The sequence below is a fragment of the Watersipora subatra genome, chromosome 2 (assembly GCF_963576615.1).
Source record: "Watersipora subatra chromosome 2, tzWatSuba1.1, whole genome shotgun sequence".
Classification (NCBI taxonomy): Eukaryota; Metazoa; Bryozoa; class Gymnolaemata; order Cheilostomatida; family Watersiporidae; genus Watersipora; species Watersipora subatra.
In genome coordinates, this window is record NC_088709.1 from 17,394,893 (window position 1) to 17,415,565 (window position 20,673).

At 35.6% G+C, this 20,673-nt stretch overlaps 1 protein-coding gene across 1 annotated transcript; it reads left to right on the forward strand.

Annotated features, from left to right (window-relative positions):
- The first annotated feature begins 126 nt into the window (after positions 1 to 126).
- Positions 127 to 20,546, forward strand: LOC137386745 (T-complex protein 1 subunit gamma-like). Its single transcript, XM_068072869.1, has 12 exons — positions 127 to 279; positions 4,263 to 4,324; positions 5,336 to 5,546; positions 6,659 to 6,779; positions 6,944 to 7,130; positions 8,683 to 8,867; positions 10,032 to 10,159; positions 11,191 to 11,341; positions 16,528 to 16,714; positions 17,113 to 17,253; positions 17,528 to 17,659; positions 20,341 to 20,546. Exons 1-12 carry the CDS (start codon positions 246 to 248, stop codon positions 20,446 to 20,448), a joined length of 1,647 nt encoding a protein of 548 aa, XP_067928970.1. The 5' UTR covers positions 127 to 245; the 3' UTR covers positions 20,449 to 20,546.
- The last annotated feature ends 127 nt before the right edge of the window (positions 20,547 to 20,673 follow it).

Genomic DNA, 20,673 nt, shown 5'->3' on the forward strand with positions numbered 1-20,673 from the left:
TAGCATTGAAATGTAGTCTTTATTTTTATTCGGACTACAATGATGTCGCTCTTTGTTTTCGAGTTGAACTTTCAATAAGAAACAACTAGAACAAGCGAGTAAGAAAGTTCGAGAACACGCGAGTCGATTCTGTCGCGGCTTTCTTGGCGACGCGCGTTGTAAGAAAAAACCTTCATTGATTAAACTTCATTAGTAGGCTGTACGATATTAAGAACGTTTTCTTCTAAACAGATTGTGACGTAAATATGAACTCTGGAGGACAACCGGTAGTTGTTTTAAGTAAGTTTGAGAATTCCTGCAGATGATAACCCGAATGCCTGACCTCAGGCGTTGTAAAGCTTTCAAGCAACTTCTTTCTGAGTCCTTATTAAGCTTCCACCATGTTATCGTTGTTCTTTACAAATAGTACAGGTGTAACAATATATGGCTATGTAAGCTTTTTCACATTTTTGTTCTCATACGGCACGAGAAGATGATGTAAAGCTGGTGATAGATGTTTTGTTTGTTGTTAGAGATTCGAGTTTGTCCCGTAAAGATCTCCATAATTTGATATCAGTCTTAAGACAATGCACATTACTGGTGCTAGTGGTTTAGGATTAGCTGCGACTTTAAGCAAAGTGTAAAAACCATACGCCAGAGCGAAAAGTGGCATTTGCTAAGTCACCTGGAACATCATTAATATAGCAGAAAAATATGATGTACAGACGGTTCCCAACCTACGAATGAGTTACGTTCCGAACGATTGTTCGTAAGGTGAATTTGTTCGTAAGTTGCTTCAGTGCTATATTTTGTAGTATAATTTATGTTTTAGGCCTATATAAGTATATTGAAGGTTTATATAAGTATGTTTAAGGCTTGTATAAGTAACCTGTATTGGTTTGTACTGAAAAAAAATTTAATAAAATGGAGATAATACTTTGATGGACGCCGGGCCAGGATACTGCATTTCTTATTTATTGTACGTCTTGTCTATTTTTTATACAGTCATACTTCGACTTACGAGCCTAATGCGTTCCAAGACTGAGCTCGTATGTTAATTTGCTTGCATGTCGGTGCAATTTATTTACATATAAAAGAATTAAATATATATTGATTGGTTTCCAGACTCTAAAAAATGCAAATAAAACACTCAAAACAAGATATTGTTACAGAAAGAACATGTTGGTTATTGTCCTAACTTACCACATGCTTTCAAAAAGCAACAAATAAAAAATAATGCAAGGAAGTATGATTAATTAAAATGTAAAATTAAATACATACAATAGCAGCTAACGCTAGCATTTGCCAGGGAGGGAGATAAAAGTTATCCTTCATTACGACAATTGACTGTGATAAATCTGGATTTTATCAATGTCTTAAAAGACAAACTTAGAAGCAAACCTAAAAGCAAACTTTTATTTTCAACTTAACGTAATTAAAATTTCTTCGGCGTTCATAGTTTGAAGTTTCTCGCTGGTTAGCTAATTTTTTCTTTGTTTCGCTTTCACGACCAGCCGGCCGTTTTAAGATAAACCTATCTAAGAACGTTTGCCCTTGTCGCCCTTTCAACATGTTGCAATTAGGACGAGCACAGGTGTCATCGCAAAGGGTTAATGCACGACCACTAGCCAACTTGTCCGAATGTCTATTTTTATAGTTTTGATACATAGCACCGGCCTTTTCACATGGCATCGTTTCGGTACGCTGTCACCGGCCAAATGTTTATCTTTTATCCAATGCCTGAGCAGTCTCGCCATCAGCGGTCGTGAAGTTCGCTGTGCCATTTATAAACTATGGTTAGTCCTTTTGCGAACTAAATGCCCTAAATATAATCCTTCTGTTTGATAATTGTGGATGTATTTCTGTCAAATTGCTGAGCTAGCTCAATCACGCATACACATTTCGTATATTTTTTAATAGTTTTCCGTTTAATATCAACTGTTATCATTCGCTTTTTCTTTGCATTATCTTTCATTTTATTGGCAAATTTTCGGTCCACGCACAGTACTTTTAATTCACATAATTCTGCACTGAAAATTGTGCACAAAAAACACGGTACAAAAGTATAACATGAGCAGTTGAAAAATACAGAGTGATACTGTTCTCATAAAACACCTCCGGCATACTTAGGATGCACCTATCAATACCAGAAATCCATTACTATGTTGGTTTTGGTATGACCATTGTTTGCAAATGTAACTAGGTTATTGTTGACGGCACAAAGTTGAATGTGACAAGTAAGACCACTGCTGAAACCATGTTGTTCATGCTAAAGATGTTTGTACAAGGTCTCATTGAGGTAGCGCAGCACAATCAGCTCTATGAATTATATTTGTTACACGATTTGGTGTCATGTTCTGATATACTGGTTGCGTTTCCATAGTTGAGGAAGCTTTAATAATGAGTGAAAGACAGGCAGCAGTAGTATGCAAGTCGACAAGCATATCAGGTTTCCTGATTTCAACAGGCCTAAAGTATTTTTCATTTGACAAGCCTAAGATGACTTCACCCATGTTTGTCAAGATATCATGCCATATTGGTAATGTTGCAAACCATGAAAGTCATTGGCAAAATGCTATGCAGAAATCAAGGAGTTCAAAAGCCGCACAGTTTTTTGGGTTCTCCAACAATACCCCATGTTCATCTTTGAGATTTGTTAAACATGAGTTTTCATTTTTGTCTGCTCTCAAGAGATTGTACAAAAACCATAAGTTATTAATGTATTCTATCGAAAAAGTATGATTGTTGGATTACTTGCATACCCTTTTACGCTCACTCCTATTCTGTTCACTTCTGGTAGTACAGAGTCCATCGTAATTGTAAACTGTTTTTTCACATTGGTCAAAGCATCAAGACTGTATTAAACAAGAAACTACTATTAGCCTGATACAGTTATTAATTATTTCAATGGCACTGCTTTCAAAGTTATCAAAAAAACTAAGCTTTGGAGTGGAAAAATAGACTTTAATACGAACGGCAACCACAAAAGAAACCGAGTCATTATTTGTACGGTTTCATGGACACTATTCTACTAATCACTTGCTATTATAGGTTCGTAAAAATCAAAGTATTTCAAAGTGGCAGTCAAATGGAGGTAGAGTTCAATTGGAGGGTGTGCTCTATTTTTCAACCCTCCTATAGCAGCGGTTAAATAGGGGTGGCGTTCAAATAAAGGTGGTGTTCAATTAGAGGTTTTACGGTATGTTAAACTTTGACTTAGATAATCCATAACAAAGTCCTAACAAAAAAGCCTCCAAGTCGAGATTACACAAAAATTACGCATCACCTTTTTATTTCCTTATTTTACTGACTGATATTATTGATGTATATTAATAAATCGTTTCGATGAAATTTAGAAAGTAGCCCGTGTGAAGTAATTGCTGAGGTATCTAATGAAACAAGAGAAAGAGTTCAGAGATGACAAAGGCTGATTGCACAATTGCATAGCTAATCGAGACTATTCAAGCTCATGTGGGTAGTTTATGCCACACTTGTTCCATACAAACAACAGATGGCATAACATAGGACATTGTTTAAATTACCAATTTGTTACAAGTATGTTAGTTGAAATCTTCTTGTGTGTGAAATTTGTAAATTGTTATATTTGTCATGCGATCGAATGTATTTGTGCTAATGATTATGGTGAGGCAATCAATGCATTTTCTAGCATTTAATGCACATATTGAAAAATCTTAGCAATGTTGGTACTGTGGCTGTAATTTTAGTTGTATTTTGCTTTTTGTAAAGTTATTTCAATCATTAGGTTTATACAATCAGCGCATTAAAATTCTGTTTTTGATGAAACACTTCGATGAAAAATACTAACAAACGTGGAGTACTTGCCATAAAAAGATCCAACAGTGTTTGTTGTATGTTTGGCGTAATGGAACCAATAAAAAGCTTATGCAGCAATTTTCACAAAACCGGTTTTGTAACACCAAGTGCCAACAAACAAGTACTAAAAAAAGGAGGAGTTACTCATGACCTGTATAGGCAATTTTATATGCCTTCAGCAATACTGCTACACTATATCAACTGTTTTCAATTTTAACCTATGTCTAACTAGGAGCCCTGCGGAGCCTTCTACTTTTCATATATAAGTCGCATCTAAGCTCAAAATTACTTGAAGTTTGAAACCCTATTCTATTAAGTCTTCAAAAACTTCAATTTTAACTGACCCATTTTAAGCTGGGTGTGTTATTAGTCGTATTAGGTTGACATAATTGCAACATGGCGCCATTCTTTTCCATCCTATGCTGTAACTAAACCTTTATGACGTGTAGATCAGAATACTAAACGAGAGCAGGGACGAAAGGTTCAACTCGGCAATGTACAAGCTGGAAAGGTATGTAGCTTGCACACCATGGATCATCAATTTTTACCAGGAAGCTTTAGTGTTCACGAAAGAGCTTGCTTAGAACCGTGTTGATTTAGTAGTTATATTCCTTGTGAAGCTAGTTTGGTATTCACCCTGATTCCTACATGAATATTCATCCGGAAACAAACAATGTTGGCATATGTCGTTATTATCAGTAAATTAAACAAACTGACATGGAACTTGAAAAGGAGCATGAGGTCGCAATTAAATCTTCCAGGATGGTCCAATGTTGAGTATGGCAAAGATTTGATAAAGTTTCAGGTCTCAGGCATATCATCCTACGAGTGGAACAGCATCTGTTTGCTTATGGCGTTTGAGGAAAAGTTTTAGATGCTTTCTAAACGATTTGCTGCAGTAATTTATTCAAAACTTAAATTTCTTATCCTTGTCAGTGCTGTCGTAAAATTAAACATCAAAACTACTTTAACTACTCAAAATATCCTTCTCATTAGTTAATGCATTGACGCATTGGCTTAGCAACAGATTTGTAAAATGCTTTTTGTAACATAACATACTTGTGAAAATTCACCTTTTTAGGATATGTTCTAGCGAAAAGGCAAGATTTATAGTTTCATTGTTTTGTTTGTTTTTCATCTGCTGGCAGTATTTCCGTCATATTTTATACCTTCATCTCATGTCTAGTAGTTTATCGTTTTAGCTTTATTGGAGCTTTGACATTCACTCATTTAAAGGCATTCTATACTCGCAATCCATAAAAAACTAGCTTGTGTAGAAGATATTTCACTACCTCCAGTCAATTCGTTAAAGTACAGAGTTCATGTCCAGTTGAACACATCCTCCAGAGCTTTACAGATGCGCCTTTTAGGGTTACTTTTCCTCCAATCGTTTTAACAGACATAATTCACTTCGCTACTTACACTTACTACATCAATACAAACAACTCATACATATACTAAGTGTTAGGTTTGTCACTAAAGGCATGTTTTTATTTAAGGTTCAACCTTTCTCTGTTTGTAGACAATCGCTGATGTGATCAGAACATGTCTCGGGCCACGCGCCATGTTGAAGATGTTAATGGACCCGATGGGAGGCATTTGTATGACTAACGATGGAAATGCAATCCTTAGAGAAATTACAGTGCAACATCCTGCTGCCAAATCACTTATCGAAGTGGCTAGGACACAGGATGAAGAAGTCGGTGATGGAACAACTTCGGTGATAATTCTTGGTAATATGCTTTTTATTGTGGCCTATCATCAGTTGTTTCATTACGCTCATTGAATTTGCTAAAACATTGCTAATTTAACATTACCTAGTTCCAACCCAAAGACTGATCGATGTCTGATTCAGGGAATTTTAAAGGAAAAATATGTAAAGTTGAGGTGTTACGCAGTTGTCACTTGAATTGATTATAATTCACTTTGCATCTCAATTTTTTTTAATTGTCACATGCCACACAAAAATTAGATTTTCATTAATTTGTTAAACTTTGTCATACCTTTATTTAGAAAATATAACTACTTGTTTGATATAAAGCTTTTTATTGCATATCTCGGTATATTTTTAAGTAAATATTAAAAGCGCAAACAGCATGTTCATTACGAATAATATATTATTTACTCCTTAAAATGAAGCATAATTGGCAAGTGCAACCAGCTATATCATACATATCATTAAATTTATAATAGATTTTATTTAACATTGTTTATACATGAGTACTATACAGAGACCAGGTTTCTCATTCTGATCCGTTTGTTTAGTAAAAAAAACTGTGAAGTTGTCTTTTTAAACAAATTGCCTACAGATAGCCCAGATCAATCATTATTATTTCTGTTAAACAAGTCCACCAAAGATAGATTTTACTGTTTAATCAAGTTTCACAATTCTTTTTTGTAAGTTATCAACTTAGACTGTTAGTAACTATTGTTGCCTATATATCCTTGTAGCAAGAGCGTCTTTTTTTAATTGAAATAATTTTTATCAGTATTGAACTATCAAACAGTTGGTCCCATCTACATTCGCTAGCGAAAGTCCAAGTTTTGTCTCCTGTTTGATCTTCTTATTCCAATCATTCAGGAGATCCAACTTTTCAAATAAGTTTAGCTGTGTTACACGTGGTAGACTGGGCTGCGCGCGTGTTACATGTGGTAGACTGGGCTGCACGCGTGTTACATGTGGTAGACTGGGCTGTGCGCGTGTTACATGTGGTAGACTGGGCTGTGCGCGTCTTACATGTGGTAGACTGGGCTGTGCGCGTGTTACATGTGGTAGACTGGGCTGTGCGCGTGTTACATGTGGTAGACTAGGCTGTGCGCGTGTAAAGTGTTGAATATGTTTCAGCCGGAGAAGTGCTACAAGTGTCCGAGTCCTTCCTCACACAGAACATGCACCCAACAGTCATCATAGCAGCCTACAGACAAGCTTTAGAAGACATGCAAGACATTCTCAAGCAACAAGTTAGGTAATGTTTTCTACTCTTTTCTCCCTTCAGTTTTTAAAGATTTTCTCGATTCAACTATTGAAAACCTAATAAGCCCGGTGTATTTGTACGCTTTCTCAAGTAAAAAGTGCAGCGGTGAGATCATTGCAGGAAACTGGCTACATTGTTGTACGTCGCTATTGCAGTTTGGAGGTAGATGTAACCAACAGGGAAGAGATGCTAAAGATAATCAAAAGCTGTATAGGAACTAAGATCATCAGCAAATGGTCAGATTTAGCTTGCAACATTGCCCTTGACGCCGTTTCCACAGTCTCCCTTGAAGAGCACGGTCGCAGGGAAATAGATATAAAGCGCTATGCCAAAGTGGAAAAGGTATCAATTGTTGTTAGCGTGTTGTGGATATAATGGAATACTGTATTTCCCATATTCCATACTAATTCGTTTCAGGAAAAAACTAACGTATTATTAGTAATCACTTACTCCGCGTAATAGATTGCGTCAAAAACAATGAATTAGAAATTGTAGAAAATTTATTGTTGTTCTTATGCATTCCATTCGGAGCTATGTAATGGAAGCTTGATATAAATGTTACTACGGAGATTTTCCACTGATCAGTGAAAGCCCTCCATGGTTTTACCTGCGTTTGTTTCCTTGGCTAATTTAGAGTGTATTGCAACATGCACAAGTGGTAATTATATCAACATTGCGAAATAGGTTAGAGCAGTTGTAAACGCTGCATTGATCATGGTTGTACATTTAGTTATCTGAAGATCTCTTTAAGGCAGATATATTTCTATAGTTCAATTAAGCTTTGAGTGACCTTTGCAATGCTTTGCCTAGACATTAAAAAATCTCTTATCTATAATAAGCCCGCTATAGAAGAGCTTCAATATTTTCTTGCATGTCATACTGTGTGTCTAATTTTACACAATTGTTAAATCTTCCAAAAACTCCAAATGCTATTAGTTACCAGAATACAGTAGATGCTTCCACAACGTAAATAATCTGTTCCGATAACATCTACATTATAGGGATTATGCATGATGTGAACAGTAAATACAATACATGTGAATTGCCTGATTCACTCTAAGATCTTCCCAACTCATCTCTTTGACCCTTTAAAAAGGAAAAAGCTAGACTCATTAAATTAAAACTTGACGTTTTAATTTAATGAATGTAGAGTAATTGTAGTATTATTGGTTTGTATCGACAACTTTCCTCCTTTTTCTTGTCACTCGCACTCAGTTTATGGTCCATGATTATGGTAATTGTACGATAAGTTTACTATCAATTTACATCGATTTTGTGCAAAACAGCAAAGTTTATTCTGCCAAGAAAGATAATCAAAAATATTTTAAATGACTAAAATAATGTAAAACAAAAATATACCTTTACTATAATAATAGTGGTGTCTGTCTGCCCATATGTCACCAGAATTAGAGGTTGAGATGAAAAATAGCCTTTGACAAGACTCTCACTCGTCACATTCAACTTGGTATGCCAACACTCTAACACCTCCACCAATTGATCGCTTGCCTTTAAGTATTTTTGAATAATTTCCCAGTTACTTAATCTCTGTGTTTTATGGACACGCATGATGATCTCTCACGATGTACTAGACTGTTAGGGTACTAGTATATATAATGAAGATATCCCTACAAGACGTTTTCTCTCCCAAGTGTGGGAAGAGAGAAATTTTTAAGGCTAACAATGAGATTCTCATTATTCAAATCAAATTTGAGAACCTGCACTGACTTGACACTTTATTTTATATGGAATTTCTTACGCAGTACGCAGCAAAAGTTTCACATAAATTATTTACGTGATTTGGATTTACATTATAGGAGGTTTATGTTAAAGGAGCATCTGCTGTATAAACTTCTGGCTTGTCAATCCCTACAGTTCTGCTGTGTGACGCGTTTAGATACCAGGTGGGGCCATTGAAGACTCTAAGGTTTTGCGAGGAGTCATGCTCAACAAGGATGTGGTGCATGCCAAGATGAGACGGAAGATAGTCAATCCAAGGATCTGTCTACTCGATTGTAACCTCGAGTATAAAAAAGGGGAGAGTCAAACCAATATTGAAATTAGCAAAGAAACTGACTTCGCGTAAGTTCAGATGCTGCTAGTTTCACGCATACATCCTTAAAAGACAGCCTTTGCAACAGCTATTTGCAGAACTAAATAGGAACATAAATTATTTTGTATCTATGAAAAAAGTTTGCTATTACATACTGCTATAAAGCTGAGTATATAGTATATATTGTCTAGCAAGGTATAAAAGCTAGACAATCACCATTGAAAGGATACTCACCAATTTTGCTTTTATTTCATGAGAAAAGACATATCTAGTCAGTATTTGAACCAACCAAGGGTCGATATAATTCTCTTCTTTGAGACTTTAGATGCTATTGTTATGGGGTACCCTTAGGCTCAGTCAAGGTTATGTATCGCTCACAGATAACCCTCATATCACGAGACACCCCATCTATGAGACATTGTAACCATTTGACCTGCGTTATTTGTTCTATTTCATGCCCTTGACTGTTACAGATTAGATACAAGTGTTTAACTCATGATTGCAATTGCACATTCTTCTTGACGACATTACTTTCCATCTAGTTGTGATGTTGTTGTTTTCTTATATATCATTCTTTATTTACTCAATCTTATAACATATTGTCAGCAGTCTTGTTTAGCACTGTTGTAATCTTACTCTCTCCCGACTTGGCCTCTGCATTTGAGAGCCACTAATACCAAGCACAAATATTTCATCATCTAAGATGTTATAACACTCAATCAATCTAGTGTTTACTCCAGCCTCCTGTTGGCATTTACCAACACTATTGTCTGTCTATATGGTAATATTTGTAGCTCTTTCCCTTTGTGAGAAGTCTCTCAGTGTGGCCTATTTGTAAACCTGCTTCTCAGTATCGTATTCGCTTCAGTCTGAAACCTGTGGTAACGTAGTCATAGTAACATAACTATCGTTGATCCCCTATCGATTACTTATCCACATACCATTATATAGGAAATTTTTTTCCTTATCCACTCCCCTTTCTATGTGCCGCTAGAGCTAGCTTTGCTTATATGGTAGTATAATTTCCCAGTGTATCCGAGGGGAATTTGTGTTTGCCAAAAACTTCATCAAATGCATAACTGCTCTTTGAATTGAGGGGGTAGTAGTATTCCCAACATATTATATTGAGGAAATTTTTTGTTAACCATATCAAGTTGTTTCATTTGGAAACTGTTAAGTCTTCTTGATTTCAGTCGTATTCTCGAATTAGAAGAAGAATACATTCGACAGATCTGCGCAGAGGTAATCGCTGTTAAGCCAGATCTAGTCATCACTGAAAAAGGAGTTTCTGATCTCGCGCAACATTTCTTCGTTAAAGCAGGCAAGTCTGTCACGAATAGTTGCCATTGCATATGTCAGGTTAACTGTAAATTTCTACTGGTAGTCACTCTGCCAGTGTACGTCCGCTCTACATTTTCACTTCACGACTGTCTGCCTTCGCTTTACGTCTTCTGGGGTGTCAAACTTGCATTTACAAGGCTCAAGTGGGTTACTTATAGATTAAAACATACTCAACAATGCATAGTGGTGCTTGTTTGAGTTTTACTCATTGTCAGTCATTCATGCAAGGCACACTTGCGTATGCATGTTATAGTTGTATAATTTGTATAATGTGGGTCTGGCAAATGACAGTTATTGTACAGTGGACTATGGGGCAAACATTTTTTTGTAGTTATTTCTTTGATTATGGTATTACGGTGTTAAGCGTAATATCGCATATATAATGGAAAATAAAATTGTGTAGACTTCCATATTTCGTTGAAATTTATGTGCTTGTTTGCATGGAAACCTAGTCTTTCAATTGTGTATCTAAAACTGACCAGTTCTTCCAGTGTTAATATGAATGTTATACAACATAATGGCTTCAATTTCAAATTTATGTTACATTTTTATGTTTTAAAGCTCATGCATTTGGTAATATCTCATACATGTACGAATATGGATAATGTAATAGAGTTCTTTAAATAGTGATGATTGTTTTCATGCTTTGTTGATTATTCGAGGTGATTCCAGGCTCGTTGTTTATGCATTACACGCTGTACTGTTGATCGACCCTATATCGATTAAAAATGCGTGTCAGTTAATAAAATTTCACTTGTTGACAAAATGCCTTACAATATTTTTATCTTAGGTTATGGCTTGGGATAAATTATTTCAAAATGATGGCTCGTCTGCTACATATTATATTGTTTCGATCATGGATTAAACAAATATGTTGTGATAAGGTTTTTAATATTTGTAAACAAATCTCTAATCTTTATTAGTGGCCCTTGGCAGGTTTGCCCCTGTACAAGAATCCATGGAGTTATGTTTCCATTCCTTATTCTTTAAATTAGGTTTTTATTTCAACAGGTATTAGCGTCCTTAGGAGAGTTCGCAAGTCAGACAACAATCGCATAGCAAGAGCGTGTGGGGCTACTGTGGTGAACAGGACGGATGAACTCAAGGAAGAAGATGTCGGCACTGATTGTGGCCTGTTTGAAGTCCGCAAGATTGGCGATGAGTAAGTTAAAATTTTTGCTAATTGCCAGCGGCATATGATCATGCGCGTGCTGGACTTTGGTACGCTCTTGAACTTGGGATGTTTGTAATAGACTGATTGTGACTCCCGACTTAGTTTTAGTGACACCCAAAAATATGTTCAGATGGACTATTTTTCCTGTCAGGGAATAATAATCCATGAAGTAGTTTCAATATTTCAGCCTTCACTGTAAATTATTATAGGTTGGACGAGTGTTTGGTGCCTTTGTAAATATTAAAAATAACAACTAATTTTACGTATTAATATCATGTTTAACAAATGTATTTTTATGTACGTGTAGTTTACTTACACAGGTGGGTTTCCATTTCTGTAAATCCTTTCAACATTGCCACACATACAAACTACATATGTCGGCTTTCCTATGACCAATATGTTTGTTTATGTTCAATAGCAGCATGTGGTGAAAGCCGATAAGGATATGAATCACAAGGAAGCGATTGCGCAAGCCTCTAGTGTCTAGGGTTTTTTTTGTGGTTATCAGTCCTAGGAAACGAGCTATAAATATCAAACATTATGATAATAATCATTTGGATCCCCTCTAGTACAACATCAACTCTAGCAGTTATGTTCAAACAAGCCTGTAGAGAAACTTGTTCATCATGTTACATAAATTATTGGTTTCTCTCTCCTTGAGAAGATCTTAAAGCATGCAAGTTTAGTAGTTGTAGTGATTGATTGCTGAATCTATTGACAAATTTATTGTTTGTGCTCTAATGATAGAATACTTTCAGTAGCTTTCCATTGCTCAGTTTATCTGGAGTGAGTGTTGGTTGTTAGCAACCTTCAAGGATTGCTTCACGCCAGGGTATAAAAATTAATTTCACTCAGGAACTTTGGTAATATTGTTTGTACTGGTTTTATAAATTTTTGTCTTTTGTGTTATAAAGTTACATTGAAGTTACATAGAGTGTAGACTGGATGAGCACCTAAATAGTCCGATTACTGTATCAGCCTGTCAGAATGTGGTACATTCTTACAAGAGAAAGGTGTCAAATGCAAACACGAAATATTCATATATGGCCAACACAAGAAGACATATACTGTCATAAGCTGATGCAATTGACATCACTTACCATTACAGCGTCTCATACGGAATATTGATTCATGCAGCATCTTGTTGTGTATCTTAGGAGGCTACGTCAATTAGACCAGTCTGTTACTAGCTCAAATACATGTGAAAATAGGAATAGTGCAGCCTGGAATGAACTTGCTTCTCATTCACCACTGGTCTCAATTCAAATAGGTTGAAGTACTTCGAAAGTCTTAAAGAGTCACCACATTTACCAGTTTTATAAATTAATATTTTTCTGATTTTTGTTGAAACAAAATTTGAATTAGGATTTGCCTCTTGTCCACACAATCAACATCACCAAGTATCTATACATTTGCTCATATTAGCTTACGTAGGAAAGATAAGCATCTGCATGGGGGGGTGTTAACTAGAGATGCCCCGATTCTAAATTCACCAGCCGATTCAGATACCGATCCGATATACCGATCCTAATTGAAAAATAATCCGATTCAGATCTTTTGTGTTGCATAGATAGTAGCTCATTTTATTATGCAAATACAAACATAACGTAAAGAAAACATGAATATTATTGTATTTATTTGTTTGCATTTATGGAAAAAAATATATACATATTCATATACTGACATACCGTGCATGTAGTAACAAAACAGTCCATGTTTCTTGTAATTTGTAAATAAAGGTAATTACTGTTAGTGGTACAGTTCTATCTGTGATAACGAAGTCCCTCTTCTATTGTTGGATGAACTGCTGTGCCTGTACAAGTTTAGAGCAAATCAATGTTTCTTTTAAAAACCGTTAGTGATTCAATTATCTCAGTAAGACGTCTCTTTTCTTCCATCATTATCAATGTAGCCAAGCGTACTGAAGGGGGATTTCCTTGCAACAAATGTTGGAGGACAGGCTACATACCGATACGCCACTGGGGTTACCGTTTTTTGTACAATACAAACGATCCATTGTATCGTCAGGATCAAGAGAGTGATAGATAACTTTATGCGTCGACTGTTTAAATTACTTTCGTAATGCTAGTAAATAGAAATATTACACTGCGTTCTTGTTTCCCTATTTTGTTATCTTGTTCGTGATTGCTTGCAATAAAACCTATCGCTGTAATTGGGAAATACCACACTTTTTGTTTACGTTCTGGCTAAAAAGTTTCCTTCGCTGTGTTGATCAGGCTATAGACATGAAATAAATTGTGTGGCAGGCCTGAAATTCATTAAGTAAAAGTAAGAAGCTTACAGCTGATGATTTTTTATTAGTATAGCAGGCTAAAATACAGTTTTCTGCTAAATGGTTGATCTGTAAAAAGTATCGGAAGGTTCAGATTTTTTAAGAAAAGATCGGCCGATACCGATTCAGATACTTGACACTCATATCGGCACCGATACCGATTCCGATACCAAAATCGGGGCAACTCTAGTGTTAACAATACCTGCCCTGCCATCTAATAGGTATTTCAAATGAGTAAACTGCAAAGATTAATAGAGTTGAAGTAAGGTTTTTCGAAATCAATGTTGTCCTAAAATGATAAAAATGTTTTTGCCATCGACAGCATCGGAGTAAAAATTTTCTTCGAAACCAATAATCTGTATGCAGTAAAAATTCATTATTCATGTTATTGGCTGTCCTATTCTGTCCAGCTGTTGTAGTTATTGTGGTGATGCAAGTCTGTCCAACTCCAATGTGCACAAGCATCCATTTTCTCACAAAGTATGACAATGCTGCAGATGCAATACTGCAGCTGCAATGTTACTAAATAAAGCATATAATGAAGTGCAGCGCAGCTGTCAGAGATCTCAACTACATTGTTAGATGCCATCTTGATTTAGGTTTTTCATTACTTAAATACTAGCGTTGCCTACAAATATCTCACTTGTTAATGACATAAAAGTCCATCTGGTGTAGTAATATTGCTGCACTTTATTCGAAAGTGATAGAAAGCTGTTTACTAGCAATCTAGTCTAGCCTTTTTAAGACAATCATGCCTAACCGGTCCAGATCAATCCGGTTCACCAGTGTTGTTTACATGAAATGCCTAGACTGATGTATATCCAGCGAGTTGTGTATGCTTTCAATCAATGCATTCAGGCCTATTTTGTTTACTTTGTAAGTCATAATGATAGCTAATAATATTAACAATGCGTTATGCCCGGTGTTTACCATTCTAGACCATTCCACGTAGCCATGAAGTATGCGTTATAAGTATTGGTTACCTTCCGCCGTGCTGTTTTTGCTGGGCCGCCGTTTACTTTGATAATACAATTGAATTTCAATAAACAATCATTACCAGGCAATTTTGCCTTTGTTGTTCGGATCAGTCAGAGTGACTGACTGTCCCATTGAGTGTGCCAAGTGAAAAGGAAAAATGTTTCTAGAGCCTTCGCAAGTGAGCTGCCAGCAGTATCAAGCCTTAGTAAATAGTTTACAGCCAAATCGTAGCATTGAGGAACTTCCTTGAGCGAGTGTTTTGATATGGAGTCACTCTATATGAGAAAAAGGCAGTCTTTAGTTCTGCTACCTACATGTATGTGCAAGCAACAGACAGCGAAAGATTTCTTTCTAAGAAGCTTTTTTATTTAGCTACAAATGCAACATGTTTCAAGTTATTGACACTACCGTGCGCCGGACTTTTGCAAAAACCTACCATAAACACTTGTAGATTTTATAATGGTTTTACCAATATAAAGTTGAAATAAGCAATCTAAATAACTCAGCGGCAACCTACTTATTTAGCTAAAAACAAGTTCTAACTGCTTTAGGACACATGACAGCACTCAGCCAAACTTTTGCTGTTAAACATGACATGGAATGTTGAGAATTTTAATTCTACAGTTAAGTAAAGGAATGCATGGGCAGCAATAAACTAATGGCTCACTGAAGTTTCCCTCATCCAACTGTAAATTGAAAATTGCGGTGTTCAAAACACTTGAGCAACCTTTATAAATAAATGTCACTGCTAATCTCAGCACAAAATGTTCAAAGGTTTAATTCAATTTGAGAAAACACATGTTGAGATGTGTAAGAATAGCAATGATACTTGGACTTTAATCGGTGCACTGAAATCGTGGTGAAGCATTGCCACCCCAACCAATGGTGTTTACATTATGAAAAGTTTTATTGCCCTGATTTTATTGACAAGCGTTGTTCCTGCCTAGATGAAGGACCGGAACAACGCCTGTACTTCATCTGGGCCATCTCATTTAAGATTTCACTAATTTTGTGGATTACCTTAGATCTGACATTTTGGATATCTCTGAGCAAACCGTTTAAAATGAAAAATATTGTTCTGTTAATCCAAGTGACTAAAGACAATTGTTTTGTGATAATAGCAAATGAATTATATGGCATAGTGATGTTTATGCTAGTAAATTAGTTCAGAATGCGCTTCAAAGCAATGTGTTAGTCTTTGTGTTTTTATTCTCTTCCATGAAGCACACAAGCATTGTTTGCACTCACTAGCCATTGCTGATATATTGCTGTTGTCATTTTTACTTTTGAATAAGTTGACAATACTGAAATATCCGTTATTTTTATGCTTTCTAATTGTTGTATTATTATTCCTTACTTTCCATATTAAAATAAAAGCTGATCATTAGCGCTGGTGGAAAGTCTGGAAGTTGCTATTGCCATTCAGTTTTGTTGTGTTTCCAGACTCATACATCCTTTGCATGGGCCAATGATTTTTGTCTAAGTATGGTTAATGTTTCTCTCAAATCAATGAGGTTATTTCCTGAAACCCATCTGCCAATACTCAACCACCTGGCGTAATAGTTGCTTTGTTTAATCTCAGACTTTGGGCAGATATATATTGGTTCTTGTTTTGCGCTATTGTTCCTTTGTTTTAGAAAGGAAAGCGCAATTCTGTTAGTCTGTTTCCATGAAATGATAAAGCATTGCTTATCACCAATTCCTTCCATGGAAACAAATATTTTAGACATTCCATTGAAATGTAGCTGTTTTCCAGCTAAACTACTAGCTAATGGAAAAGTCACTAATTTTTCCATTCAGCTTTTGTTGCTTGGTGAAACAATGCTTTCTATGGCAACTAGCATAGAAGCGCGTGTTTGGTATAATATCCTAAAGTTGTATGCTAGTAATATACTGTTTGTAGGTATTTTGCATACATTGAGGAGTGCAAGAATCCAAAAGCATGTACCATCGTGCTACGAGGCGCTGGCAAAGATTTCCTAATGGAGGTAGAACGTAACCTCCAGGATGCTATGAATGTAGCTAGAAATGTTATGATAGACGCTAGATTAACTCCAGGTGGTGGAGCCACAGAAATGGCTGTTGCGTGGGTAAGCAGTGACTTCCTATCCATAAATAATGATGGCTGGTATGTTAAGCTAGATGTGACCTCGGCCAGGATAACGTTAAAGATTGAGTTCTACGAATATCATAAATAGTTTGACTTCCTTTCTAAGTTTTTTGGTTGCTTTCCTTGTCTGTCTCTATTCTTGTAACCAAGGATGTACTGACTTGCTCACTCAAAGTTTTGTTGAGAGATTCTTATTTCATGTCTTTTTTGCTGTTAGTGAAATAAATGTTCACAAATGTATGACTGATCAAGGTAAATCACTCAACTAAATGTAAACTCGAAGCTGCATATCAAGCTTTGTGAGTTACATCAGTTCAAAATATACTAACTAAAGTTACAGTAGACCACGATTTTAATATCGATTTGCTGATATTTTAGGCATTGAACGAGAAGGCAAAGTCGATTACAGGGGTAGAGCAGTGGCCGTACCGTGCTATAGCCAAGTCTCTTGAGGTCATACCGAGAACCCTCATACAGAACTGTGGTGCCAACACCATTAGGACTATCACTGCTCTCAGGGTAACAACAGTTCTTTCTTTTTAGCTGCTGGATATGAGAAAGAAATTCCAAAAACAGTGTATTTATTAATTCGCTGACGGCTTTTCCCCATTCCTACTCATGAATATCTTATTATCGTAATAATAATAAAATATTTGTGAATGCGTCATGCAAGGCTCACATACTTTTATAGTCGTTGATGATCTTCCTATTTGAAATAATTCAATTGATTAGTTCCTTGTGTAGTACATACATGTACATGTTGGTCTGTTTTTCATTTTTATTTTTTATACAGGCTAAGCACGCTACACCTGGTAACACTACTTGGGGTATAGATGGAGAGTCTGGTAATATCGTAGACATGAAAGAGTTTGGTATTTGGGAGCCATTCTCAGTAAAATCACAAGTTTATAAGACCGCTGTTGAGGTGAGTCCATGAAATTCAACAAATAAGTTGTAACCTTAATTTGCTCTTGGCTGTAGACCTTTGTACTTGTGTCTGTGTACAAACAGATAGGCTAATGATGTTTTAGTTACTGTTTTGTCAGTAATTATAATTAAAGATGTTGCATGCGTCACTATGTTTGATCAACATTGTAACGTGGTATTCTAAAAAAATAGACAACCTTTTGTCGCAATCGTCAACTATTGCCGAAATTGCTATAAAGTTGAATAGTGAGCAGAGTTTGAAAATTTTATCAACGATGAGGAAGTTCCTTCTTGAACTAGCTCAACTTGTCAGACGAAATGAGTAGTTATTTTTATGTAATGTACTGATGACTTTCCCTTATCAGGCTTTTTTGATTTGTTGATTGCTATGACTAGAGCTTTTTGTTTCGCAAGTAATTTATAAGTGGCCCATTTCCTGATTCATTTACAGCCAGTATATATGTTGTTTTTTGTACCTGCTAAACAACCCCTTTGTTAACATTGCACTACAAAACATTCGATTGAGTAGGCTGTATTACCAAAATTAGGCATCCCTCAGTTGCTATGCAAATTGCAAGCGCTCAGTAAACCTGAATTTTATGATACTGTCTGTAGAATCAGTTATCCAATCAGTGCTATTAAGTGACCTACTATAAGAAACCCTTGCTGTCCAATGACCACTAAGGATCTGGTCATAATAAAAGTTTAATGATTGTCAAAATTATTTTATGTGTGTCTGTTAGGAGAAACCATAAAATATTGCTAGTTGACTCAAATACTTTTAAACATATTTAGCTATTGCAATTGCAAGTTTATTACATCAGTTACAGATAGTAGTAAAATAGGGAGATACATGAACTGCTATGATGATGGCAATTGTCTGTTAAATATGTCAGTAATTAACTTATCTATAAATAAATCAACTCATCTTGAAAAACTGATTCGATGTAGTGCAGAACCTTGTTGGCTATTCCAGCATGTTACCACTGATCAGTGAGAGGCGAAGACCTAACTCTCACATGTGATTGATTCACTTCTCATTAAATATATAGAGCATCAGTTTTTTAAGTTTTCCCTCCAAGTGTCACGTAAAACCTTTTTTAAAATTACAGGTAAATTCTACTTGAAAATGTATACATCATTGTATAATTATCATATTTCTTAGGCTTTTGTTAGTTGGTTAATTGGGAATGTGCGAGGAACCCACTGCTTCTGAACAATAGTAGTTTTTGTTTAAAAATATTAGAAGACTTGAAATTTGGTAAGGTTACATTTCTGAATGAATAATAACAAAACATTCTGTTATGGCGTATGATTAAACTAAACATCAGCTTAACAATTTTCAGTTTGTATTGTTCACATAGTTCTCTGCAAATAAAATGAGTTAATCCCCAATTTGATCAACTTGGAAAATGGCTTTGTAAATATATTTTCGTTGATCCTTGTGGCAAACCTTTGAAAAGTTCAAGCAAGCTAGAAAGGATATCAGCAGCTCTTCCAAACTGCTTCATATTTTTTAATAGATCACTTTGTTTAAAGCCTGCTTTTCAGCATTTTGTAAGTTTACATAGGAGATAATTTTAGAGGGCTGTAAACTTTCTGGTTGAACTTCAGGACAAAAATGCTAGAAGCAAACATTAAGATTTAATTTTACATTCCAAGGAAACATTTTAAGGTTACCAATATTTGTAGTTGTATTGAAATGATGATTTTATGATTACTTCATCATATCTTTATATGGATTGAGTTTTATTGAATTATTTATATGGGGCTTAGTTGCTATACGTTTCTACAGGAGTTACCATTGCTCTTATAAATGTCACATTTATTCTCTTTTTCGGCTTGAAACTTCATTTTTAATGTATCTACAATGGCAGTGTAAACCTGATAAAACAGTTTATAGGTAATCTATGATAGATTAGTAGGCTCTTTGTTGTTTATCATGGATAATATATTTTTGAAGCTGCCATCGATTATCACTTTTTTCAACCAAATATTTCTTACATTTGTTTTTTATAAAGGTTATGTTAATCCAATAATATTTTAGAAAAACGAAACACAAATTTATAGCTTTTTGCTTTACTTGAGTCGTGCAGTCCCATTTTTCATCAAACTCGCAGCAAAGAATTCAAAATCATGGCAATCCGAGTGAGGTTTTGTTCCGCTTACAGTATATAAACCACTACTTGCCTACTCTTACTTAGAAATGGCTTATGATACAAATATGCAAGTATTGAACTCTACACCCAGTGTGGCTCTACCACTAATTAGAAAAATCTAATGTAAGACATGGAAATATTCCTATTATTAGGGTTATGCCCTATGCATATGCCTTTGCTTGTTTTTAATCAAAATAACATGCACTGTTTGGCTATTTATTTTTGCCACTGGGAATTTAATCATGCAATTTAGATTCAGAGTGAAAACTAATATGAACCCAGGGCAAATGGGGACCAATAGCACTGTTAATCTGTTTTACGTAGAGCAGCCCAGTCGTGGTATACTATTTCTGGCTCACTTGAAGACTCTTAAAAAAAAGAAATGTCTTCATATAGGGCAAACTCATAAGTCAGTTAGGTTGGCTTTAAACTCACTCTAGGTTGGCCCTAATAATTTACTTACAAACCTTATTTGTAATGACAGGTTTGTTTTCTTTTTTTATTGGTTTTTGTTTTGTAGACTGCAATATTGCTACTGAGGATCGATGACATAGTTTCTGGAACCAAGAAGCAGGCTGGCGGTGATGCCCCACCACAAGCTGCTGCATCTGAAGGACCAGAGGCCTAACTGTGTGAATATGCATTTATAAAGATTTTTTACTTGTGAGTGTATGTTGTTTGAAAATATATCAAAAAGAAATACTTCACAGTTGTTTAACTGTGTCATCTGTGTACCTCGTATTTAATAGCTTAAGTGTAAGTGAATGTTTTAGTATAATAAAAGGGAGGGTAAATTGCCATGTTACATGGTAAATGGTTATGACTAGTAGGGTAGATACATTTCCAAGACAAA